This window comes from Maniola jurtina, chromosome 1, assembly GCF_905333055.1.
Source record: "Maniola jurtina chromosome 1, ilManJurt1.1, whole genome shotgun sequence".
NCBI lineage: Eukaryota > Metazoa > Arthropoda > Insecta > Lepidoptera > Nymphalidae > Maniola > Maniola jurtina.
Window position 1 is genome coordinate 4,770,998 of NC_060029.1, and position 26,097 is coordinate 4,797,094.

At 36.8% G+C, this 26,097-nt stretch overlaps 4 protein-coding genes and 1 long non-coding RNA gene across 5 annotated transcripts in view; 2 read left to right on the forward strand and 3 right to left on the reverse strand.

Moving 5' to 3' along the window:
* On the reverse strand, positions 1-22,442 carry LOC123880907 (pre-mRNA-splicing factor syf1 homolog). The gene is made up of 4 exons (XM_045929314.1): positions 22,428-22,442; positions 11,196-11,199; positions 2,760-2,844; positions 1-2,551 (listed from the first exon to the last, which is right to left on the reverse strand). Exons 3-4 carry the CDS (start codon positions 2,796-2,798, stop codon positions 56-58), a joined length of 2,535 nt encoding a protein of 844 aa, XP_045785270.1. The 5' UTR covers positions 2,799-2,844; positions 11,196-11,199; positions 22,428-22,442; the 3' UTR covers positions 1-55.
* LOC123880882 (zinc finger CCCH domain-containing protein 13-like) lies at positions 5,032-14,170 on the forward strand. The gene is made up of 9 exons (XM_045929260.1): positions 5,032-5,823; positions 6,969-8,221; positions 8,457-8,620; positions 9,510-9,591; positions 9,929-10,149; positions 10,689-10,784; positions 11,346-11,463; positions 11,777-12,099; positions 13,064-14,170. Exons 1-9 carry the CDS (start codon positions 5,264-5,266, stop codon positions 13,277-13,279), a joined length of 3,033 nt encoding a protein of 1,010 aa, XP_045785216.1. The 5' UTR covers positions 5,032-5,263; the 3' UTR covers positions 13,280-14,170.
* On the reverse strand, positions 14,361-16,203 carry LOC123864118 (probable alpha-aspartyl dipeptidase). Its single transcript, XM_045904359.1, has 3 exons — positions 15,759-16,203; positions 15,113-15,676; positions 14,361-14,526 (listed from the first exon to the last, which is right to left on the reverse strand). Exons 1-3 carry the CDS (start codon positions 15,962-15,964, stop codon positions 14,451-14,453), a joined length of 846 nt encoding a protein of 281 aa, XP_045760315.1. The 5' UTR covers positions 15,965-16,203; the 3' UTR covers positions 14,361-14,450.
* Positions 17,132-17,781, forward strand: LOC123864213. The gene is made up of 2 exons (XR_006795730.1): positions 17,132-17,397; positions 17,450-17,781. It is a non-coding gene; the product is annotated as an uncharacterized LOC123864213 (long non-coding RNA).
* The window catches only part of LOC123881185 (SET domain-containing protein SmydA-8-like), an 11,242-nt gene continuing 2,878 nt past the window's right edge, over positions 17,734-26,097 (reverse strand). Inside the window, exons 2-3 of the mRNA XM_045929832.1 lie at positions 18,831-18,994; positions 17,734-18,077 (exon numbers count right to left, since the gene is read on the reverse strand). Of these exons, the coding sequence (XP_045785788.1) occupies positions 17,898-18,077; positions 18,831-18,994 (344 nt within the window). The 3' untranslated portion in view covers positions 17,734-17,897. The remainder of the gene's footprint in view (positions 18,078-18,830; positions 18,995-26,097) is intronic.

The window sequence follows — 26,097 nt, forward strand, 5'->3', positions numbered from 1 at the left end:
TAATAATTATTACACAGTATAATATTTATTTTAATTTATTAAAGAAATTCTTAAATTATTCCTTTTCAGGTAGCAATCCTCCAAAAACAGCAGCAGGGATTTCTTTTTTCTGTACAGGTGCAACTTCTTCCTCTTCATCATCATCACCACTGTGTTCGGATTGTTCATCATCAATATCAATTTCGTCAGGATTTACCACCTTATCAGATTCTTTAAGACCTTGAGTTTCACCCCTAACAAATAATATGTTACCTTTGCTTTGTACAGCCATTTCTGCAGCTTTGGCCTCGAGCATTCTCATGCCATCTTTCATTCCAGGAGCGAGATCAGACACAGTGCCAGCTGCTTGTGCTGCTGAACTCAACATCTGGGCTGACATCATGTTCACTTGAGTGTTATATGTAGCTTGTACACTCCTCTTAATTCTAAGCATTTCACGCATTGTGTCCTCATTTCCATGTCTAACTTCGAATTCTTTCCATGTGTTCCAAAATTCTGCAGTGATTCGGGGGTCACACATTTGGCTGCAATGTGCATATATCGCTCGAGCCCTGTCAATTTCACCAAGGCGAGTTTCCATTTCTGCAAATCTTATACACATTTCTCTAGCCTTACCATCTTGAAGGGTTTCAATTGCTTTCTCATATATTTGTCGTGTTTTTGGCACCCCATATATCTCAGCTGCTTTCTTTATGTAAATATTAAACATCTCAAACATTTGTTCTGGTAAGACTGCTGTTGTTGCTCGTTCATAAACAGACATGGCGTGTCTAGCTAAACCATGTTCCTCTTCTAGTTTGGCATATAAAAGAAATATTGACTTTGCAAATTCTGGTGGGCAGTGTTCTAGGCACTGTTCAAATAAATCTCTAGCCCTTTCCAGTTTTGAACCTCCATATCTCTTTAAAAACTTGGTCAAATATGTGTTCCAAATATCATATACATTTGGCCATTTGAAAAGTGCTATTCCTTTTTCATATGCTCTGAAAGCTTCTTCAAAATAGTTGTGTTCTTCTAAAAATAGACCATAATTAATAATAATTTGTGGTGTGGCTATTTTTAAATCTATTATGTGGTCATAAACAGCTTTGCAGGATTTATATGTTCCAAAACTTTCTTCTAAATCAGCATACATGGACCATACCTTCAGAGACTTGTATAAACGCATTTGCACTGTCTCATTATCATCATGATAAGCTACTTTTCTGCTTGGCAATACTGTAGCTTTTTGCATTAACTTTAAGGCTTCTTCATAGTTTTCATGTTTTATTTCCATTTCTGCCCACTCGCACCACACTGAAGCTAGATCATCAACTTTTGCATAATTAACTTGTGTTGCTTTTTCGAAAATCAATCTTGCATCATCAATTTGATCATTGCTTTCATAAAATTTGGCAAACCCAACCCAAAGGGTGTAAAGCTTTCCTACAGCTAATTTTGGATCCACAGTTTGCACTGCTTCCGTGTATGTATCTATAATTTCATGAGGTTTTCCTTCATAAAGTTTTACTCTTTTGTGCCATTCAGCTACATTATGTGGATTTTGTCTTAAAAGAACAGAATTGAGAAGTAACAATCTTCTTTCCATTAAATATTCAAACCTTGCTAGTCTAAGTTCTAAATCAATGTCATCATCTTCAGTAGGACTAACCTTTTTTGCAACTTCTTCCATTTTTTTACTTAAGCTAAGTTCCTCAAATTGTGCATATGCATCAAAAACCTGAGTAAAATCTCTAACAGTGGTGACAGTTTGTATAGCTTCTTCATAAATATCTCTTGCTCTTTCAAATAGACCACTCCTTACATAGTAGTCTGCTAAAGAGTTCCACAGGTGTCCTAATTGGTCAGTATATCGTCTGAGTCCACCTCTTATTATGGCATCAACATTTAGGGTGTGAATTTTGTCTGGATTTTTAGATATTAATTCACATAGTTCATTCCAAAGTTGATGATTTGATTTTCCATGCTTGGACTGAAAATTTTCATTGTTGACAAGTTGAGCCAATTTCACTGCAGCTTCATCTAACTTTTCTATTGCAATTAAATAATCAATATATTCTTCTGTGTCTTCAGGACATAGCTTGAGGTACCTTCTGAATACTCTCACTGCTGTTTCTGGGATATTGTGTTTTTTCAAAAAATTCAGATAAAGTGGCCAAATTCTATGATGCTGTGTAATAGGCAAAGCTCTTAAAGCGCTATCAAATGCTTTTCTAGTTATAGTTATTTTACATTGATCTGTTAGAAAAGTGCAGTAATCCATCCATATTCTGGGCATCTTGTGCATGAAAACGAGTGACCTTTCAAAACAATTATTTACATCATCATAGGCAGGATCTGTTATACAGCGACCCCTAATTTGGGATCTTCGTATTTTAAGATAATTATACCATAGTTTAAAGGAGCCTGGTAATTCTTTAAGAGCTCTCTCATAGATCATATTAATTTCATGTTTAGGTGCTCCTTTTTTATGTTCTATGTATCTGAGCCAATGTTTTACTGAGAATGGATTCCTTAATATCTCTTCTTCATAAGGTAAATCTTCTTCAGACTGTAACATTTAATAAAAAAATTAATGGGATGCTATCAGGTTATAAAATTTATGATTAAACCCTGGGACAAACTGTTGTGAATGTTATATTATATGTTTCACTGCCCCAAGAAGAAGGAATTTATCATTTAATATTATAAGAACAGGAAATGCATAAAATTGGTATAGGTAACTGTAGTAATAGGTAGGTGAACATTGGATTACTTACGAAAAAAATATCGATTTCTTTTCCATCAAGCGTAGGCATTTTGATTTAGGAAATAAATGTGGGACTTTTAAACCATTTATTTTTGCTATTTTCTTCAAATTTCATTTAAAATTATCTGTAAATTGGCCGAGAAAAGCAATACATTTACTCTTCGGAGAAAAGTGAAAACAAATCACAGATCACTATATACAGTCTAAAGACAGATAGGACAGTGCAAAAGTTAACGGTTAGTTCCGTTGTAGCCGCATAGCGCTAGTGTCGCAAAAAGTGTTGGGACACAATCCGACCTTGTGTCGATGTCGATATCGATAGCATAGTGATGTCCCATGACAACGTTGAAACGGGGTACCTTTATAATTTTATTTTTTTTGCATATATTTAGGTGTAAAATAAAACAACTTATCAAATTCAGTTTTATATTTCTTGCTTCTTAATCTATACACTTTATATATTTACCAAAAGTCATCTTTGAGGATCCTTCTGAAAATAGCCTTTGCTTCTTGTTTTCTTTGATAAACATTTCTTTTATTAAAATACCTGCACTTGGTTGTCAAATTGGCTGTAAAGGAATAATATTATTTTATTAATGAAAAATTAAATTATATAAACAAGAAATTATGTATGAAAAACTACATGGATTCTTAATGAGACGACTGATAGTTGGTACCTACATATTAAAATTGGTCTAATAATAATATAACCGATTGATTAAAAAATACAGCTATAAACTAAACTAAAACTAGAGGACTAGGAGGATTTTTAAAGATCCAGTGGGAAGTGTTTGATTTTTAGGGATAAAAAGTTGCCTATGTCAATTACTAGATGCAAGCTACCCCAGTACCAAATCTCATACAAATCGGCTAAGAGGATGATGGGTTTTATGGAATCCTGTGGGAACTCTTTGATTTTCTGGGATAAAACGTAGCCTATGTTGATCCCCAGAATATAGGCTAGCTCTGTACCAAATTTCGTCAATATAGGTTAAACTGTTGGGCTCTGAAAAGGTAGCAGACAGACAGACAGACACACTTTCGCATTTATAATATTAGTATGGAAGTATGGATAAAATCTACTGTATGGACATCAGTACAGTGTTAAAGTAGTGGTTCCGTGGAGACCATCACATCAATATTTGTATTGCATATAAGACTTTAGCCATAATTAAGGCAATGTTAGCAAAGAATAAATAAAATAGTTACTAGACACAGGACAGATAATTTTGTACTAACTCACCACTAATTATTATTCATGTACTTTGAGTGGATACTGTTGAATCTTCTGAATGTTGAATTCTGTTGATCTGAAGTTGGTTGTAAAGCATAATAAAATTGTGATCACTGAAATCATGTTCAGCTGAAAAAAGAATTTTACACAATTTATTCACATGAAATATGGTATGAAAGCACAAAGTAAAAACTATGTTAGGGAATACCTAGTGCTTAATACATCTTTAACATGAAATCAACTTACCTAATGAGCTCAGGAATTCCGTGAAGTATTTTCCTTTTCAGTAAACAAGTAGAGATAACCATGCGTACGTCGGGTTCCCATACCACCCCATACTGTCGAACTGATGTCTATCGAAGTGCTTCTGGCATACGTGTCTGTTCAACAATTGAGCCTTCGGCAAAGCACTGAGTCCTATATTTACAGGAATTAATTGGGATCACCACAATTCCCATAATTTATTAACCTTTGGAGACAACAACAATAAACAATATGGCTTCCCAGTATATATACCACAGAGCAAGGTACATACTACTCTCTAACAAGAGAATAGTATGCCACAGAGTCTATGTATATGGCCATCGACTAGAAAAAAGAATATGGCTGCAGCTTGTTGCGATACTAGCGCTTTGCGGCTAAGAAAGAACTAAAGGTGTCACGGGCCTGAAACAAATCAACCACCAACACCAAAGAGTATGTAATCACTACGTTTTTCAACCACAGACATAATAAATAATTACCACAGACTAATGTTTTTTTAATTGGATTTACGGCCCTGGATTCTACACTTTTTGAGCTTGACAAAGGCTTTGATTATTTTTTAATGATTTTCATGGCGATCTATTATTGAAATTGAGAAAGCATCAAGACCGGGAGCTGTAGCAGAAATGGCTGAAAACGCCAAGTGGGCGTGGCGCAAGTAGTATGCCTCGCGAAAGCTTGAATCGCGAGAGAATGTAGTAGCAGTGTTGTTCAAGGTTATTACTCTGTGTTGTTGTCTATGGTCGTATCTGTAACTTATGGTTGATCGCGTTCTAACCAGATTCCTGGTCTGTGGTTCAAAGAATTTTGTGGATTTGTGGTTTGCGATCGATTTTTTTTTTGAGAAAAGCAAACAATAATCGAGAAGTTTTAAAAACAAATTAAATATAAACAAAGCTTGAATTATAAGTCATTACTATTGGTTACGTTAAATTCCTTTCTAAATACTTCTCTTGGGTTAGGAGATGTGTTTCTCTAATAAACGCTATCGGTGAGACCAATGTTTTTTCATTATAATGTCAAAACAAGGAAAAAGAAAAATTACTGTCGAGTTACCGAAAACAAAAGACCTCTCGAATAGACCAAGTGTGTTTGAACGTCTCGGTACCAAGAAGTCGTCGAGTGCGAAGAAAGCGACTACGGAACATTGCAGGCAGTGGGCTCAACACGGCAGCTGCGCTTACGGCAAGAGTTGCAAATTCGCGTCCACTCACACCTTGATAAGTCCTTCCAAACAGCGGGCGGCTAACAAGGATAGTGAGAAACGTGTGTTGAAGGATGACCCTAAAAGCAGACTGCATTCTACTGTAGTTGTCAGGTCTGGCAGAAGCCCGGACGGCGAGATCGACAACTGGGACCAAAATGACTTAGAATATGCGGACACAGACGTGCTGGAGAAAAGACGACAGCAGTTGCAACGTGAATTAGAATTGCAACTGAAAATGGACTCTAATAAAGACATGCGGAAAGACAAAAAGAAAACTGTGTCAAGCTCCTCTTCTTCAAGAAGTTCCAGCTCGTCCAGTGTGTCGTCGTCTTCTTCAGAAGGCAGCACTTCTTCATCCTCATCTGGCAGGTAATGATTTTAGTGTAATTTAAATGACAAGCTGAAGAAAGTCAATGAATATCCAATACAATATTTTGATGTGATGATAAGTCCCTTATACCTAAAACTTTAACTATGTTATTATTCTGTTTACATATCAATATTTTCTGTGACATATGTGAAGAGGCAGTGAGTATAGGATTTCCTTAGTCTAGTTTGACTCACTAGTGCATTGACTTGTGACTATTGATGCAACAATTATTGTGTTGCAGCCTTTTTGTGTAATATTATCACAAAAATTTGCCTTGGATCTATTGAGCAATTCTGATTAGTAACATAATTAAATTAAATTGCAAATCCAATTATTACTGAGATATGCATTATCGCTACTTTTAAATAATTCTTATTTAGTGAAATTATTTTAATAATTTTCGCACTTAGAATCATTAAGTGCGAAAATTCGATTCCTTCTTTGTAGATGTTTGTCCCTTTCTAACACACATGTGAAAGTTCTCGCTCGCGCGCTCTGTAGCGTCTTAATTCGGGTTGATGACCATGCGCACCCAAAATTCGAATGATAAAGTAGGATTAAATGTAATGATCTTCTTTATGAGATTTTGCTTCATGATTTTCAACAGGCTACTCTAAGGTATGACAAAGCTCTTCAGTGATTGTCACATGCTACCTGTGACATGGTCCATCTTCAATATATAAGTATTTTAAATTGAAACTGACTTACAGACCGATATATTTATAAGATATAGCTCAAATTGCTGGATCTAGTTTTGCATGCATTTTCTTTCATTATATAAAGCGCTTGCAAAAATAATTTAGAGAAAATCAAACAGGATCTTTAAAATCACATAGACAAGACACAGGAAAAAGTAAGTAAACATTTTTTTACTTACTTAATAAAAAAATATTTTATTTTTCATAAAATTTAAGTTTTTATTTACTGACCAAATACCATTGGCATTGAAAAGAAATTGGTATCGTTGAATTTGCTTTTATTGCCTTCACACCATTTTTAGAATTATTTATTGTAGTATCTATACCAAAGGTAGGAACAGTACATGTACGGCTAAAACTTGTACATAAAGAAAGAAGCATTTAACTTTTTACATTATAATGAAATTATTACATTAAAATATTGCATAAAAATAATTAAATTTCAGGGATGCTAAAAGGAGAGCCAAAAAAGGAAAATTGAAAAGGAACTCTAGTTCATCATCGGAATGTGATGTACCTTCCAAAAAAAAGTTAATAAAAACTGATTCAATGAAAAGAGATAAAAGTGAATCAAAAAAAGTTAATGTTAAAAAAGATGATAGTAGGTTGATAAAAAAGCATGAAGCTAATAAAAAGAAAAATCTTTCAAAAGCAATTGGTAAGAAATCTTTGTCACCTGGTAAAAAATCAGGTGGCACACCACCAATAACTTCGAAAAGCGTAACATCAAAAACTACTTCAAAACATGTTAAGTCTCCACAAAGAAAAGAAAGAAATAGAAGTGTTTCACCTCATACCACTAAAGATAAAGACAGGGATCGAATAAAGGATAAAGAACGAGAGAAAGAAAGAGAAAAGGAGCGTGATAAAGATCGTTCTCGCCGCAGTCGATCACCTAAGAAATGTCGTTCGAGATCCCCTCGTCAGCATGGATCTCATCCAAAAGACCCTAGAAAGAAAGATAGTTCAGAAAGAAGCAGGCCAGTGTCGCCTAAGAAACAAGTGAGAAGAGATGGGAGTACTGAGAGACACAGAAAACGATCTGCTAGCAGAGAAAGAGACAGAGGACGTGATCACAAGGACAGATCTTTAGAAAGAAAAAAAGATAAACATGATGATAAAGATAGACACGAAAGAAAAGATAGAGGACGTGATAGAAACAAAGATAGCAAAAGAGATGATTCAAAACGACGCGGCCGCGATCGTGGTTTGGGTGGTGGAAGAGGTGACAAGGGTTTAGCAAAACCAAACAAACCAATGCAAAGATTGCTTCCGAGGCCGGAAGAACGATTAGCTGCCTTAGCAGCTATATCTAACAGGGCTTTAGAAACTGACAAAAATTCGACTACTTCTAAAGATCGTCAGGATACGCATTCGGAAAGAGGCGGTCGTAAACAAGATCGAATTGAAAGAGACAGATCCAACAAAAGAGAGAGGATGGACAGTATAGAAAGGGAACAAGGAGAATTCGATTCAGCAATGGATCGTCAATACGATCATGGTCATGACCACTACGACAGAATAGACGATCGTTACGACGGTGTTGCACGAGAAGGTGAACGATCGCCTGGTTACTTACAAGGCAGGGATAGGCACTATGACCCTGGTTACGATATGGCAGGACCACCGCGAGGTTACCCTGAAGATGATGATCGAATGTATGGGGAGTCTATGGGCGACCCCAGAGGAATGGAAATGGGTTAGTGGCCATGATAATTTTCATGTTTTTTTTTTTCATGAATACTTTCTATCTTTTTTGTACCGATTCTACTTCCTTTACAACTCTAGATAGAGATCTCTTATAAGATAAGTGCTTCCCTGTCCACTTTTCCTTTCTTTTTGTCTTTATTGTTACAACAAATATAAACAAATAAATATAAATAATAACCTGTTGTTATTTCAGTGTTCTTTTTGCTATAATAACCGTTTTCTAGGTTACGACGACCGACGACCGCATCGTGATCGTTCTTGGGAAGGGCGATCTTCTATGGATCGTGAGCGCGGTTATATGCATCCCCATAAAGAATGGGACAATGAAGACTATCGTGGCCCTGGTGACTGGGGTCGGGAGCGACATTGGCCTTTACACGATCCTCAGGTAATGTGACTCATTTTTTGGTGGGTTATGTATAATCAAATGCAAATAATCTTTTGAAAGTGTCTAGACGGCCGCAAGTGGTAGTTTAATAAAAACATTATCCTGTCTCTACTTATAATTGGCGAGCTATGAAATAATGATATTCCACTGCAAGTCACAAGCTTTTAAATTTGTTCCTTGATACAGGAGACTGATAAGGTTATATTTTTGTTAAAAATGATATTTCAGTAGCTGACAACCTCATTAACTAAATAAACCATTAAAAAATGAATCTTACCAGTTTGCGTTAAGTAATGAATTTTAAAAACTAATAACTTGCGTTAGAATATTATTATAATCTTAAGTTGCGACTAGTGGTAGGATATTGCTTTCTATTAAACAACCACTTGGCCTTAAACTGCCTAACCTTTTTAAATTTTTCTTTAGGTTAGTTGGTATCACCAATACTGGTATTGGAATGAACCTATCGATCACCGTAAAAGAACCCAAGATTCCTGCCTTATCCTATCCCATATATTTCTTGGATGCCCATATCCTCATTTTGGTATGCGTATGTTGACTCGTTTCATAAGATTGTTACCTATTATGGTGCTGTCAGATGCTTGCGGCAAACAACATACAACAGTCATCGCCAAACAATACAGAGTACTTTTTATACACAGTGTTTGGCTATGCCTAGTGCTATGCTTGCAACAAATCGGATTGATCGACAAGCGCTCCCAAGCGTTGGCAAGAATACGCAAACACCTGTCCACACACTTGCCAGTGCTTGTTGTTTGCTGTTTGTAGCAAGTGTCTGGCGACACCATTAGGTTTTTGCCAAACTTCTTCCTTTCTCCTGAATGGCTCTTTGTACTACAGATTAACCAAACTTTAATGTTTATTTTAGATGAACGAATGGGGTGACAAAGAGCAGGATGTGGACGGTTGGCACCACCGTGGTCACCCTGGTCATCGTGGTCGTATGCATGGTAAGATATTTATAACTCACTAGCGACTCATCGATTACTGTTGCGGCCAGAACTCTTCTTCAGTCTAAACCAATATTGATTCCAGAAACTGACCAAGTGCGAGTCGGACTCGCACACGAAGGGTTCTGTACCATTGTACAAGATATATGTACCGAACACTTTTATGTTGAACACTGCAAGTTAATGAGATGTCGAAAAAATACCCGAGTACGGAATCCTCGGTGCGCGAGTCTGACTCGCACTTGGCCGGTTTTTATAGTAATTTTAGATAAAAGTATTGACAGTAGCAAAATATCTTAACATGGCTTAACTAATAGAATTCTATTGTTAATAACAGATGACTACAATCGCGGAGGAAGAATGGAGCACGGACGAAACGAAGGCAACAAGAGGCGCGCGCCTCGGACTGAAACGGAACCTGCGAAGGAGCCTGCACCTGCTACGCAGACAGCTCCGCCCACACAGCCAGAGGAACACGATTCGGAGGAAAAACCTCCTATTCCCGATGACTTGAGTGAAATCAGCGACGATCCTGATGACATTTTGGATAGAGAAGATGTGAGTCACCAAAAAGTATCTGATGAATTTTCGTACAGTCCAATCTGAAGTTCCAATATGGTGGTTTACGCAGATCCTAGTCTATCTAAGGATTGAATACCTTGAAGGAATGAAGCCTTGCTGAGGTCTATTTTTTATAATGTGCAGATTTACGCCTCATTTAATATTTCTATTCATTTTGCGCGCACTAAAACTTAAAACCTTATTAAGAATTGAATTGATAGGTATAATAATTTTACCCAACTGTGAAAGGAGATTAGTATAAATCGATTGTGTGATCTATTTCTTTTAAAAATAATTCGGCAAAGGCATATCTATCTAAGCTAAATGATATTATGACAAATCCATCATATCTGTATCATGCCCATCTTGGAATGATGAAAAAATGAAAAAAAAATTAAGTTGTGTATCAATCTAGTGTACATTATGATTCTGAAAATATACCATTTATATAGAAAAAGTTAGTCACACCTTGGTGGTATTTTTAATGAGTTTTTAAACATATCTTATTAGATTACTTATAAAGGTTTATCTTTCAGATGATGGATCAAAATATCGATGAAAACAGTCAAACTGATCAGCCAACTGAAGAAAGTATAGCAAAGCTAGATGGTTCAGAAAAAGAATCTACTCAGGCAATTACTAAAAACTTTATTTTTATATTTACTAACTATACAATATAATTTTTTATAGCGTTCTAACAGTATCCTTCAGATTCTCAGCTAAGGTTCTAAAATGTATTCATTGTATATTGGTGATTATTTTGATGTAAACTGATAGCTATCTAAAAGTTTAGATTTTCCCAACATGTACAACAATGTTAACAAGTAACTTAAAAAGTTTTCAAAACAATCCAGATCCAAAGGTTTGCACTGAACCTTTTTAGCCCATACATTAAAACACATAAAATCTGCCATTTTGATTTTACCCAGTGGCACTCTCGCCATTAAGATGAAACTAATAACATATCATTCAAAATCGGTTGAGCCGTTGAGTAATTACGAGCGAACACAGGAACGGATATACAGATAGTTTAAAAACATAACCCTCCTTTTGAGTTTCGCCTCAATCAGGTAGAAAATGATAGTCCTACTAATAATTTATTTTAGATCTATCAATTTAGTTTAGGCTGCTCCATATACAAATAAAATTGGTACCAATGTAACTACCTATAATTGCCAATATTTTTTAAACAGGATACAAGTGGTGCTTGTGAAGAAAAAGAATCTCAAGAGGGTAAGGATGAAGAAGACGTCACTAATTTAGACTTCGAAGAAATATCTGACGGTGAATTGGAGGAAGAACGTACTAGAGGTATTTATGTTGCACTCGAGTATGTACTGTCGCACCTTGTGTCTCTCTTCAAGCCATACATTCTCAATTACTACTACCTACCTATAGTACGCGACAGGTCCAGTTCGCGATCGGAGTATGAGTCTGGAGGACGCCCCACACACCCGCACGTATATTTTTATTCAATTAAACTTTTACAAGTGCTTTGGAATCGTCAAAATAATCTACCACTGGTTCGGAATGCTGTTCCTACCGAGAAGAGCGGCTTACTTAGCGGGAACAAACCTACAAATGTACTTCTTTAAAGTTGTTAAAGTTTCTTAAACTATTTCAGCTGGTCTGGGCGACGCTCTGGGCGTGGACTGGGCGAGCCTCGTCGCCGACGTGCACCGCCGCGAGCAGACCGCGCCCGCGGGCGGCGCGCGCGACCGTTGGAGGCCCGAACGGGTCCTCTCCCGAATCGGACTCTCCATAGAGATGGCGGGCAAGGACACCGTGCAGAGCATACTGCAGCAAAACGCCAAATCACTCCAAACGGAGAAAAAGTCAGGCAACGGAGATAAGCCCGGTCTGGTTAACGGGAAACATGACGATGACAAGCAGAAGTCAGATATTCCAACAGACGTCAATGATTTGCATCCAGTGGCTGCTATTCAGGTGAGATTATTTGCTATTGCTAATGTATAATGGGTACTTTTAAAGACGTAAAAACGTGGAGACAAATCTAATTTTTTTTTAATTCTTCATATTATTTCTGCGTGCCACCATTTGATGTGAGCAAATTGAAATAAAATCGTGTGGATGAAGCTGTCAAACTAAGCATGTCCTTATCATCGTTATATTAGTAGAAGTCAACGTTTTTTGTTATAGAGGAACTTAACATAAGGCAGCCATCAAAACACAATTGTTTATCTAGTGTGTCCTACATAGAAATTATTGGGTGTATGAACAAACTGCGAAATCAAGTGTTATTTGCAACTCTGCTTTCAATTTCTGCTTTGCAATCTTGAAAGTATAACTATAATTATTTATAACTAGCTGTGCCCGCGACTTCGTTCGCGTGGAATAGTGACTTTTCGCGCTTTATATAGCCACGGACGCTCAGGCGCGAGGCGCCGTGATTCTTTAAATTGACATAACTTTTTTATTTATGAACCGATTGACATGAAATAAACACTACATCCTAAGTGAAGCTTACTACAATATATTAGTGAAAACCGTATCTAAATCGAATAAGCCGTTTCTGAGATTAGCGTGCACAAACACACAGACAAACAGACAAACAGACAAAAAAAATTACAATTTCGGGTTCGGCATCGATATAATAACAACCCCTGCTACTTTTTTTTTATATATTTCCATTGTACAGACACCACTTTTCTACAATTTTATTATATGTATAGATGTGTAAAAATGGCTTCTCACGCGTCATTTTAACTTTGTGCCAAATATCATGTCAAAAGTACGATTTTAGTACTTGCTTTAATCTATAAAATTAAAGACTAAAACCGTTCTTTTGACTTGACATGACAGCTGACCCATAGAGTTAAAATGGCGCGTGAGACGTCATTTTGTATGGACTATAACTCAAAATGGTAAAACGTGAAATGCGTTTTTGTAGGTGGCGACAGAAAAGCGAAGACGCCAGCGCGCTGTATTATTTGGTTCTGGCTGCGAAATCACCCGCGGTTTGAGCGCGAGACGTGATTTAGCACTTCGCAGATACCTGTGTCACTTGCCAGTGGCAGAGCGCACCGGACAGTCCCGTGTGGCCCCGCAGCCCTCACTGTTCCACGCTGCCCGCGCTCTGCTGATGCAGGCTCCAGTTTCCGGCTGACAAAGACTATAACCAAGAGTTGCTGGTGGTAAATTGAAGAAAAATTACTGACGTGGTGAAACCAAGAAAATTCAGTTTCTTAACAGACATTAGAAATTATAGATTGGGCTTATTAGATGAAATTAATGATAAAGCAAAGTACATATTATGACATTTTGAAAAGAATTCAGGTTTATTAAGAAAAAGATGACAGATAAAATTAATGAATATGATTATGAATATTTTTCACAAGTTTGGACAAAATTTCTAAAATCATATAAAACCTGATTATGTGTGAACTGACGGTGTTGCCAAAAAGACAGTGAACTAAAATGTTTTATTTTTCAAGTTTACAATGAACAAATGATGAACATAGAGTATGGATATTTTTTCACAAGTTTGGACAAATTTCAAAATAATGTAAAACCTAAAAATGTGTGAACTGAGGGTGTTGCCAATCAGACAGTGAATTGAAATGTGTTATTTTTCAAGTTTATCATGAACAAATGACAAAGACAAACATAGATACTAGAAGCATTATTGTTAGTATTGAAACACATTTTACATGCAGTGAAGGGATTTCCTTTTTTCATGTGATTGTGTGCAACAAATGTTAGTATCGTAACACTTTGATGTTTCTTTTGATATTAGTGTAATTTAGTGGTATTTTGAAAATATCTGATTTCAACAGAAACAGCTGTATCCGGAAATTTTCCAGGAGCACAAGAATTGATACTCATTTTTGCTGCAACATTGTAGAGTGGTCTTTGTGAAAAGATATCAGATTTCATGTGAGACAATAGTGTTATGTATACAATAGTGTATTTTATTGTAATGTATCTTCTAAGAATTCTGTGCAGCAAATGCTATTAAAATATCATGTCAAAATGGTAATAAAGTGTCCTAACTTAATCAAGTTGTTTGTTTGGAAAAGCCTGTAACTTTGCTGAATTACATAGAATTCCTTAAATTCTGGAGTCTGTGCTATTGAGAAGTGATATCAAAAATCTTTTACTTTTATCATACCTGTTTCCAATCAATTTACCAATTTAAATCAACATGGAGTTAAAGATACTTTTATTAAAACCCAATAAAAAAATAAATTAAAACAGCTCAATGTGGTCAACACTTGTAATATAAAAGATTATTAATTAATCTTAATGAAATCATTAAAATAATACAGATGGCAATACTAATTAGCTTCTTTAGTACAGTCTAATAAAAATGACACATCTGCTCCAACTGGATATTCAACTTTCTTGTCTCCACTGAAAAAATTATAATGTTAAATATAAAAGCTAGTACAATATACACTGATATTATCTATACATCCCTGCCAGATGATTCGCTAACTCAGTGTTCAACACTCAATGATAGCCACAAGCTCATTTGACATTGGTTGGTTCTATACAGCTGCTTAACTGGGTGAGCGAATCACCCTGCTGATCTGTAGTTACATATATCAACAAAAAAATTAAAAACAGCATACACAAGTTTTTTGTAATTTGGAGTGTTTAAACCAATAATCAATATATTTATATTGGTTTGCATATAATTATGATCCAGTTTATACAAAATAGGTAAGCAAGTTTTTATGCTATTTTATTACCTACTTGATGTCTGTTGTACTCTTATGTAAGTAATTAATTTCAACAAGTGTTCTTTGATTCTTGCTCCAACACCAAAAGTGTTACACTTATGCAATGGCATAGTATGATAGAGTAGTACTATGTACTTAATAATGTGAATAGATGTATTCACTCAATGTGTAGGCTGATCAACAAACTTTCGAGCAAGTCAAATTGCTTTATAGGTGCTAAAAATATGGGAAATGTAATCAACCTCTGTACTTACACTTGAAAGAGAACAGCACCAGCAACTCCTTTCAGGATTAAGGAATCTCCATCAACATGCAAAATGCACCCCTCTTTCAACCCAAGCACTGGGTTTGCATGAGGCATTTCCATATACTCTTCTATTCTTTGGTCTCTTGTCTCACCTTTGTGAGTGTCTGTTTCAACTTTGTCAATATAATGAGGGTTTATATTAAATGGCACGATGCTAATTGCATCAAAGGATGGGGGATATATTATAGGCATGTCATTTGTGGTATGAATACTTTTAGTTGCAACATTTGTTCCAGCGCTGCTACCGATATAAACCAAGTTACCAGTATGAACTCTTTCCCTTATCAAATTAACTAGCTCATTATCATACAAAGTTTTTAGTAACAAGAAAGTATTTCCTCCACCGACGAATATAGCTTTTGCAGAGTTTATAGCATCGGCTGGATCTGGGTATGTATGGAGGCCTACCACTGAAAATCCCCAGGGAGTGATGACATTTTTAATTTTCTTTGTGTAATCATCGTAGTTCTTTTGAGCGTATGGTACGAACACTAGTTCGGTGACATTGTTCCTGAAAAATATTACTTGTTTTGGTCACCTTGTACAACTAGTTGCTTTGCCAAGCAATAAAATGAACATATAGACAAACTTACTTTCCTAAAAAGGAGCAGATTTCTTGTTTCGCGAACTCCAATAATGAATAACCATGGCAATTAGACGATGATAGGAGCAAAGCTTGAGGGTGCGATTTCATTATGCTGTAGTATTTATAAACAGTAATGTGGAAGTTGTTGAGAGAACTGGGCAATGTGCAACGTAAATGAAAGCGAAGATAAACGTATCGGAGTGAACACCACATTAAACTCACGATAATTTTCTGATAAGTTCCTAATACTCGTACTATTTATATGTTACCTATTTAAACTGTAGCTAGTCAGTAGTCTGAATATTTTTTTATTGCTGTCCCATAATCTCTTTTATCATTATTATCTTATCAATATTAAGTATCTAAGATTTTTGGCAACTTAGATGAGAATAACGTATGAGTATTGAGTTATGACATCAAATCCAGCGGCTCGATTACCCGATTACCTATAAACGGGTTACATTTTGTGTGATAATTAATAATTATTATAGGTACAGTGCGAAACATAGACCAGTGACCACGAATCGTGCGAAAACATGGACCTATTATTCTATAGCTTTATGTGCGAAAAGTTTTTTTTTGGCACTAGTTAAATGACATTGACAGGGGGGCGTAGCTACAACCACAGAGTACATTGGTATCATAAAGCTATTGGTATACTTGTGGGTATACTACAACCACAGAGTACATTACTACATTGGTATTCTACAACTACGCCCCCATAGAGATAGTATTACGCCCCCCTGTAACCCATCTGTAACCTGTTAATGTCATTTGACAACAATTTGTTCTAGGCTGCCAGCAAATAAAATCTCCTCAATGTTAATGTTGAAAACCGAGTAAGTTTTATCTAATTTTACTGAATGAGAAATTAAGAAAGCCGTCCCTGTTTCCACAGCGAGAAAGAATAATAAAATCCTCAGAACGTAGATCATAAATATTTTCTTCGATGCAGAGGCGCACCGCGCACGGGCCACGGGGCGCACAGGCCACAGATCCACACACCGTAGGTAGGCCGTAAGTGCAAAAAAGAACACTAATTTTTATGGCGGCCATTTTGTAATTTTTATTATTTGTTGTTATAATCGGCTATAGAAATACTATACCTACCTATCTAGATTCTAGGTACCTACTTGCATATTCTGTGAAAATTTCAACTCTAACTCATATTACGGTTCACGAGATGCAGGCCGCTGACAGCTAGACGGACGGAAGGACGGACAGTAGAAGCTTAGTAATAGGGTCCCGTTGGCACTTTTCGGGTACGGAACCCTAATATTAAAGTTAACTATCTAGGCTTACTTATTACTATCAGTACCTACCTAGGTACTGATAGTAATAAGTAAGCCTGGGTGTAGGGAGTATCTACCTCATGTGGTACCGACTATGAATAACTTACAATGATTCGATTCTGAAAACTCTTTGACTGATGATTCTTTTGCCTGCAGGATTATCCACAAGAGCTAGGTTCTTATATCTACCGAGACTAGAACAATAATTATTATGTACTTTTATAGGATTTTAAGAAAAAATATTTTTCGTCAAACTCATTAAAATACAACAAATAGGTTTAATCTATATTCGTAGGCTTTACAAAGTTCATGTCTTCTTAAAATATTTAAATTTTTCTTAAACTAGGTAGTTAGGTACCTACTAGCTAATCTATGTAAAGCCAGACGAGAAGAAAAAAAAAAAAAGGTACCTACTATATCTATCATATCTATTCACTCACATTCGATTTTCAAATAATATTTCCAGTTTTTTACATGTAGGTTTTTTTATCTATGACTTATGAGACAAAAATAACGATAAGCCAACTCATAAATAGACAGCTAAAATATACACCAAAATAGCGACTAGCATTGACTTTCGTGTAGGTAGATAGTTACCTATTTGATATTTAAGTGCATTAAATCTTTTTTTTTTTCTGTATAACTATAGAAGTCTATATCTAAGCATACCATAAAGCTATGGTAACGGGGCGCAATTTTTTAAAGTAATCTATAACTTATATCTAATCAATACCTTAATTTATACTATATAGACAAAAATAATGATACCTAACAAGTACTTACACTTTATACAGCCAAAAAGGAGATCTTTTTGGCTGTAGGTATAAAGTGTTAGCAACTGCCTTTCACTTTACTTAGTTTAAATGTAAAAATCTGTCTGTAGTGTCAAGGATGAAGAACCTCTCTTCATGAGGCTTGTCACAGCCAGGTCCAAGATACTGCCGCCTGAGTTCAAGGTCAGGGGGCGCAGATAGGTCGCCCTGGAGAATGTTATAGGCTTGTTCTATAGTATTCTCAATTTCTGACTTCAGTTCCTGAAATTTTTGTAATACATTTAATATTACTCATACGTTCAACAACTGGACACGTGCGAGTTACAACACACACGTACGTACACATTACGTACGAGTACGGTTCACAAACACAACAACACGCATATTATCTTGTATAGATTATAGAAGCAGGTGTTATTTTGCGGAAGTCCAAGATATACAAGGAACCAAAAGCTTAATTTGCTATAATCTATAGGTACTTCTACTTCTATACTAATATTATAAAGAAGAAACCTTTGTATTTTTGTATGTTTGTATTGAATAGGCTCAAAAACTACTGGACCGATTTCAAAATTTCTTTTACCATTACTTAGAGGGATTCTTCCGAATCCGTATAGGCTATATTTTATCCCGGAAAATAGATAGGATTTTTCGTGGTAGTGTCCACCCGTGCGAAGCCGGGGCGGGTCGCTAGTACTATATAATTTGCTATACTTACCTACCTATAGCAAATTAAGCTTTTGGTTCCTTGTATAACGTTCATATTATGGTTCCGTAGTCATGATTATAAAGAGTTTTACTGTAAACAAATAAGATAATTATTTTAATTTCTTTGTTTTACTATAGAACCCTAAAACCCCTCTTAGAATCGTCAATCGGTAATTCTGATTTGCTAGCGCTGAACGCAGCGTGATATGCAGGTGGTACAGGAGTGGGCCTCGCACATAATTGGAGCTATTGGACACGTTGTGAAGCGGCGTTATGAGTTATGAAGTATGTGTATGTGGTACTCGCCTCATACAGGTCTGGGCAGCGGCGTGCGCGTTCTGCCAGCGCGGCGTGCAGGTGATACAGCAGCAGGCCGCGCAGGTGCGCGTCGCCCGCGCCCAGCGCCGCCACCGTGCGCAGCGTGCCGCGGCACAGCCTCTCTTTCAGCTCCAGGCGACTCTCCGACAGCTCTGAAATCCGAAATATATAGCTCACATCTTGCTTAGAGCTATTACACACGAGTAGATCACACTTAATATTATAAAGGCGAAGTTTGTATGTGTGTGTGTGTGTGTGTGTTTGTGTGTGTGTTTGTTTGTTACTCCTTCACGCAAAAACTACTGGACGGATTGGGCTGAAATTTAGAATGGAGATAGATTATACTCTGGATTAGCACATAGGCTACTTTTTATCCCGGAAAATCAAAGAGTTCCCACGGGATTTTTAAAAAACTACATCCACGCGAACGAAGTCGCGGGCATCAGCTAGTATCCCATATACTCCCACTCGTGTGGCTATTAGGTAGACCGTACCTATAAACTGTCGACTGGTCGCTGAGTTCAGTATCTCACGGTGCACCTTATCTACTACCTACTATAATGTAAACTTTTATTTATTTTTATGTATAATAGTTTTTGATTTATCGTGCATAATGTTGGAAAAAATACCCGAGTACGGAACCCTCAGTGCGCGTGTCTGACTCGCACATGGCCGGTTTTTTTAAAAACGCAGTCTGTAGGCCGTGTTATACTAGGGGAGGGTAGAAAGGCCTATACTTAAATAGAGTGAACTTTTCGATTCCCCTTATTGTGGTAACCAAAAAAAAAAAAAATTACAAATTAACACAAAAAATAAAGCATGCACCTATTCATTCTAATCTAGTGAGTTCTTACATACCTACCTATATTATGTATGTATATCAGTGTTTGGATGCGTGTACAGGTAGGTGTCAGTGTGTGAATTAATGTAGGTAGATACACGACAATAACATCTGGGAAATGCTGAATACGATAGATTTCTAATTTGCCTAATCTTGGCAAACGGTATCAGCCGGTACCTAGGTGTAGTAAAATAGTTGGCAGTGAATTCGACGACAGGAATTTATAGGCGTCCCATGCATATCGTAAATGGGATTGCAATAGATATCGCTGTCATCAAATAAACATTCATTTCAAGTCAAACGATTAATTTATACAACGCGTAGGTAACTCTTGCACTACTAACATAATTTGCTATGCCAAACGATCGTGGTGTGAAGGAATTCGTATGTACGAGTAGGTATTTATCATATCGGGAATTACGTTTTACACGTGCAAATTATTATTACTTATTTAAATAATAATCAAATGTCTTTACAATTACATAATTTTTGAGAACCACGCTGTGGAAGAAAACACTGCTTTGTCGCAATTATCACTTTTTAGGATATTAAAATTTTATCGACTACTATCGGTACATTGTTGTGAAAAAAATCCATAGAAAATCGTTTGAATTTTTTCTGAGAATGTGTTTCTAATTAATAGGTGAAATACTAACGGGATAGGTAAGCCAATCCACCTGGATACCACGTGTGGTCGTGGAATTTTCGCGGCGGCACCCATGTCAACGGCGATCAATCGAATAACTGATGCACGCGTAATTATCGTCACTGATTTTATTCACTTGCCCAATGCGGCGTGTCAGGACACACTGAACGCAATTCCATTAGTGAATTTTAAAATTTATACACGGCCTTAAAACTGTAATACGCAATACACACTCGCGTTTACGATCTTTGAGGTTTGTGAAATGGCGCAGTTTTCTGACGCGCCCGCGCAGTCGCAAACTGCAAATTATTGTACTGAATTATGTGAATAATGCACCATATGGTAACGTAGTAAAGGGAGGATGAAGTTATAATTATTACTAGCTGACACCCGTGACTTCGTCCGCGTGGATTTAGGTTTTTCGAAATCTTGATTTTCTAGGATAAAAAGTAGCCTAATCCAGGATACTTATTATCTATCTCCATTCCAAATGTCAGCCAAGTCCGTTCAGTAGTTAGTGCGTGCGTGCGCCTTTATAATACATACTAGCTGATGCCCGCAGCTTCGCCCGCGTGGATTGGTCAGATCCCCTGCAGCATCAGGATTGAGGAGTTGGACTCCAAATTTTTTATGAAACAATGTCGCAATGTTCCTCTATCGATTAAAAAAGAAATCACGCAAATCGGTTCAGAAATCTCGGAGATTTCGATGTACATAGGTAGAAAAACACAACTCTCTTTTTGAAAGTCGGTTAAAAAAGTAGCCTATGTTACTCCCTGGTCAATTCTCTACTTGTCTGTGAAAATCCCGTCAAAATCGGTTCAGCCGTTCCCAAGATTAGCCTTTTCAAACAGACAGACAGACAGACAGACAGACAGACAAAAATTTTAAAAACGTGTGATTCAGTTATGGTATCATTCAAATAACCATATGACCTTAATATGCGGTAGTTATTTCGAAATTACAGACAGACACTCCAATTTTATTTATTAGTATAGATTTATGTGATAGTGTGCAAAGTGTGATTATACTAAAGACTCTAAAGAGCTTGTTTTGGGTACCTGCCGCGACTTCCAAGCTTCATAAGTCTAATCGAAGGTCTTTCAACTTAAAATTTAATGACGGGCTTTATTAAATGCGTTAAAACTTACGATGAAATACGCATTTATACCTACTCATAAAACCTTCCATTTTCTAAGTCTACATAGTTACCTATTCATACATACATATATTATTATTAAAATGCGAAAGTGGGCCTCAGTATTATCTACTCATGTGCCTTTGTTACCAATTCACGCCCCATTCGCCTAACACCTTTAATTTTTGAAGACGTACATCTAGGTATTTCTTTTATTCTGGAATACGACCTATCTAAAATACCAAAATAATTATGTACAAGCCTAATTTAATAATATTATGGTCAAATTAGTTTGTAGCTTTAAATGGTTTCACTGGATTATTACTAGAAACACCTAGTTACTCAATTCAGTAAATAATACAAGATCGGAAAACAGTGAAAATTAAATGAGTAGGTATCAGCTCGGTAGATAAATAAGTAGGTAAGGTTTGCGGTTATGAAAATTAAAATTCTACCAAAAAGTTTTGTTTCCTTTAAAATTTAATCACACTAATATTATAAAGGCGAAAGTTTGTATGTGTGTGTGTGTGTGTGTGTGTGTGTGTGTGTGTGTGTGTGTGTGTGTGTGTGTGTGTGTGTGTGTGTGTGTGAGTGTGTGTGTGTGTGTATGTTTGTTACTCCTTCACGCAATAACTACTGGACGGATTTGGCTGAAATTCGGAATGGAGATAGATAATATCCTGGATTAGCACATAGGCTACTTTTTATCCCGGAAAACCAAAGAGTTCCCACGGGATTTCGAAAAACCTAAATCCACGCAGACGAAGTCGCGGGCGTCAGCTAGTACAGAATAATTTAGAGTCTGGCTAAAAAGATGATTATTTTAAAACTAATCGTGTTTTTATAGTGTTAAAAATATAACTCTGGGAAGTTTGGGGTTAATGTTGGTCTCTAATCAAAAGTGGGCGGAGTACATTGCTCTTGTTTATTTTTACATCTGGAAGTAAACATGTTAATAACGCTCTTTATTTCTTTCTTAAATCCATAAGAGATTGCTTAAATTTAATGTGTTTTCGTACATTTTTACTGTAAGTACTTTAGCTAAACGCTGTTTTCTATTTTTGACTTTCGTTTTAAGGGTTCCGTACCTCAAAAGAAAAACAGAACCCTTATAGGATCACTTTATTGTCTGTCTGTGTTGTTAAGTTTAGTGTGTCGTCGGACAGAGAAAAATTGCGTTAATTGGTTAATAATTTTTTTTTCTTTTTCATTCATTTTCTGTTGATAAGTTCAAGTCGCACTTGTCCGGATATTATTTATTTATGTACGTCGTGTCTTTCATAACGGAAACGATCTTTATCCTAACAACGAGACAAAAGAAGAACAAAACGCTTTGTGACTACTGTATTTATATAGCGGTGATGAGCGCTCCACAGAAATACGTTATTAGCGCTTCCTGTATAATTGGACACGTTTTAAACAACAAATAGTTTAAATAGGAATATAGTCCATTCTTTTGCCAATAAGTAGTTCACAGTTTAGTGGAATTACCCTGGACGATGATGGCGATTGTTGGTCATAAGCGAAACGGCACAAGACCGTGTAGTGTGAAATCCTTACAAGAGACATAAAATTTCCAGTTGTGGACGTCTATTGTTTGAGATGACCAATTACCTAGTAAGTAGGTACTTCATTATCATCATCATGATCAACCCATCGCTCGCCGAATCACTACAGAGCCTCCTCTCAGAATGAGAAGGGTTTTGGCCATAGTCTACCACGCTGGCCAAGTGCAGATTGGCAGACTTCACAAAACTTTGAGAACATTATAAAGAATTCCCAGGCATGCACGTTTTCCACGATATTTTCCTTCACCGTTACAGCCAATGATTTTAATTGCTTCAAACGCACATAACTCCGAAAGATTAGAGGTGCGTGCTCGGGATCGAATCCCCGACCTCCAATTAGGAGGCGAACGTCTTAATCACTAGGCTGTCACAGCTTAGTAGGTATTTACTATTTAACTACTGGTAATATGAAACAAGCAGTAAAAGCTGTTAGTTCATGTACTCATGTACAAGTTAAGTGCCTTGTAAATTATTAACCTTGCTCATTCATTGCGCATAAGTGAATTATAATTATTAATAGGTATATTTGTATGCGTTTCGCTTAGTAGTCATTTAGACCAGGGTAACAGGCAATTACCACAGCGGGCTATAAATGACTGAATGAGCTAGCTAGTTAATAAAACAACTGACAGAACAACCTGTTGGTCCTGATATGATGTAACTTTGAAACTAACCTTTATTTTCTTGGTTACTGTAAAGGACAATAATGATTTTATCATCATGATCAACCCAACACCGGCCCGCTACCGCGCAGCTGCTTAATTGTGGGAAAACTGCATCAATCATTATTGCAATTGCAATCGTTGTGATGGGCTGAATTTATGGCATTTGTTGCAACAATACCTTTTAGCCAATAAATAGTAAGAGAGCATCAACCAATCAGAGATGATTGCGATCGTGACATTGTAGCTGTCATTCTACCGCAATCGAGCCGCGCGCTGGTCTCCTCTCAGAATGAGAAGGGTTTTGGCCATACTCTACCACGCTGGCTAAGTACTTACGCAGCAGACTTCGCACTTGGCCAGCTGGCGGACCTTCGAGAGCATTGTGGAGAATTGTAAGGCAAGCAGGTTTCCTCACTATGTCTTTCTTCGGCGTTAAAGCAAGTATCAAACAAGAATCTGTGTGCATGTTTTTATTACTTGTGGTTTATTTTAAGCCACTATGGCTTTAGGATAACAGGATCTAAGCTTCATAGTCACTGATCGTTACTCACTGTGCTGGGGACAATAGGTAGGAGAAACTAGCGAAAAAATTGTCAGTCTATGGGAGAAACTTTCAGCTTTTATAAAATAACGAAGATCTGGCACGCGCTGGCTCTTAGTTCAATGAAGTCGTTCATGCGGAGATTTTTCTCACTTTATAATAAACATAATATTAATGTGGCGGAAAATTTTAAATAGGTTAGAGAATATGTTTTTAAAAACGTTCCAGCAGATTCCAGGATTATCCCAAACTTGCAATCAAAACAAATCACAATCTATAAATAAATAAAATAGTAGTTCTAAATATAATAGGTAGGTACCTACTGTCGGATAGCTGATGTTTTTAAAGGAAAATGTAGTTGAACTAGTGACGCAAAATAATATTGTGATTCTTTTAACTCTACTCGAATATTTACTTAACGATCCGAAAATAACAGAGGGGCAAATAAAAAAATAATGAATGGAGTTACAGATGATAATTGCATTAACTACAAAAGAACTCTTGTATACTCAGTTACGAGTGCCCCAAAATTCTAAATTGTAACTTAAAAGGTTATTTAAAAAATAATATATTTTGCACTAAAAAAATCACCTCCTTCAGCGAAACATCGCTATGATTTTCAAAGTAGACGTTTTTAAACGAGTTTGAGTTTTTACACATTATTATATACATCATGAGAAGTAATTAAAATGCATTTTTACACGTACATTTTTGAATCATTTTACTACGTTATAAAAAATAACAAAATTTGTCACGGAAAAACTAATTACCTGCAGCAGAGATTACAACTCTAAAATATCCTTCTGGAATTCATATTGCCCTCCGTTCTCCCCTGCCCCGTACTTTGAACATTACTTGGAATTCCACTAAAGGACTTCCCAAGGTTTCCCCGGCTAAGCTTGACCACTCCCCTCTACTCCGCCCTATAGTCAACCACTGGCGGTGAGCTATTGATGCATCTTTCAATCAATTTATATTGCCCTTTGTAGGTGTATTGAATTATTAAAGCCTAAGCGCGCGGTCCACGTAATTCAAAGCCGTGAAAATGGCTAGACGTAAATAGATCTATGAAAACCTTGACATAATGAAAACCGCATCTGGTCCTAGAAATCCTACACGGTGCATGTCATTACAATAGCCTCGTTTGTCTCGGCCACGCATGAATATGGTTAGTTTCTTGATTTAGGTGTTCCACAGGAATAAGTAGAGGATTGGGGGAAATGGAATAGATAGTTATACTTTCTTATTGTACATCATCGTCAATCTATATCCAGCTCACCACTGAGCAAGGATTTCCTCGCAGATTGAGAAGGGTTTAGGCCATAGTCCACCACGCTGGCCAAGTGCGGATTCGTAGACTTCACACACCTTTGAGAACAGTATGAAGAGCTCTCAGTCATGCAGGTTTCCTCATGATGTTTTCCTAAAAGTTAGAGGTGCGTGCCCGGGATTGAACTCCCGACCCCCGAATAGGAGGCCAACGTCTTAACTACTTCGCTATCATCGCTCCCTGGGAATCATATATATGTACTAGTAGGTACTGAATAATAAATAATGTACTTAATGCTCTTCTGACCGGGGAGAAGTGTTATAGTCACAACTCACAAGTGTAGAAGGTGTGCATCCTAAAGTGTAAACACAGATGCACTTTCTTTTCCATTACTCCCATAGTCTGCACGGAAATCCGACACGACCAGAGAGAGTTCAGACTCAGGCGGCAGAAACGACGGCTTTATATTATGTGGTCTCCGAAGCACAGGGTCAATCACCGCCAATTTCCTATCTCCGGGCTAGTACAGAGAATTTCTTGACAGAAAAATCGATAGGTATCTGACTATTTTTGGCTCGACCCAGAT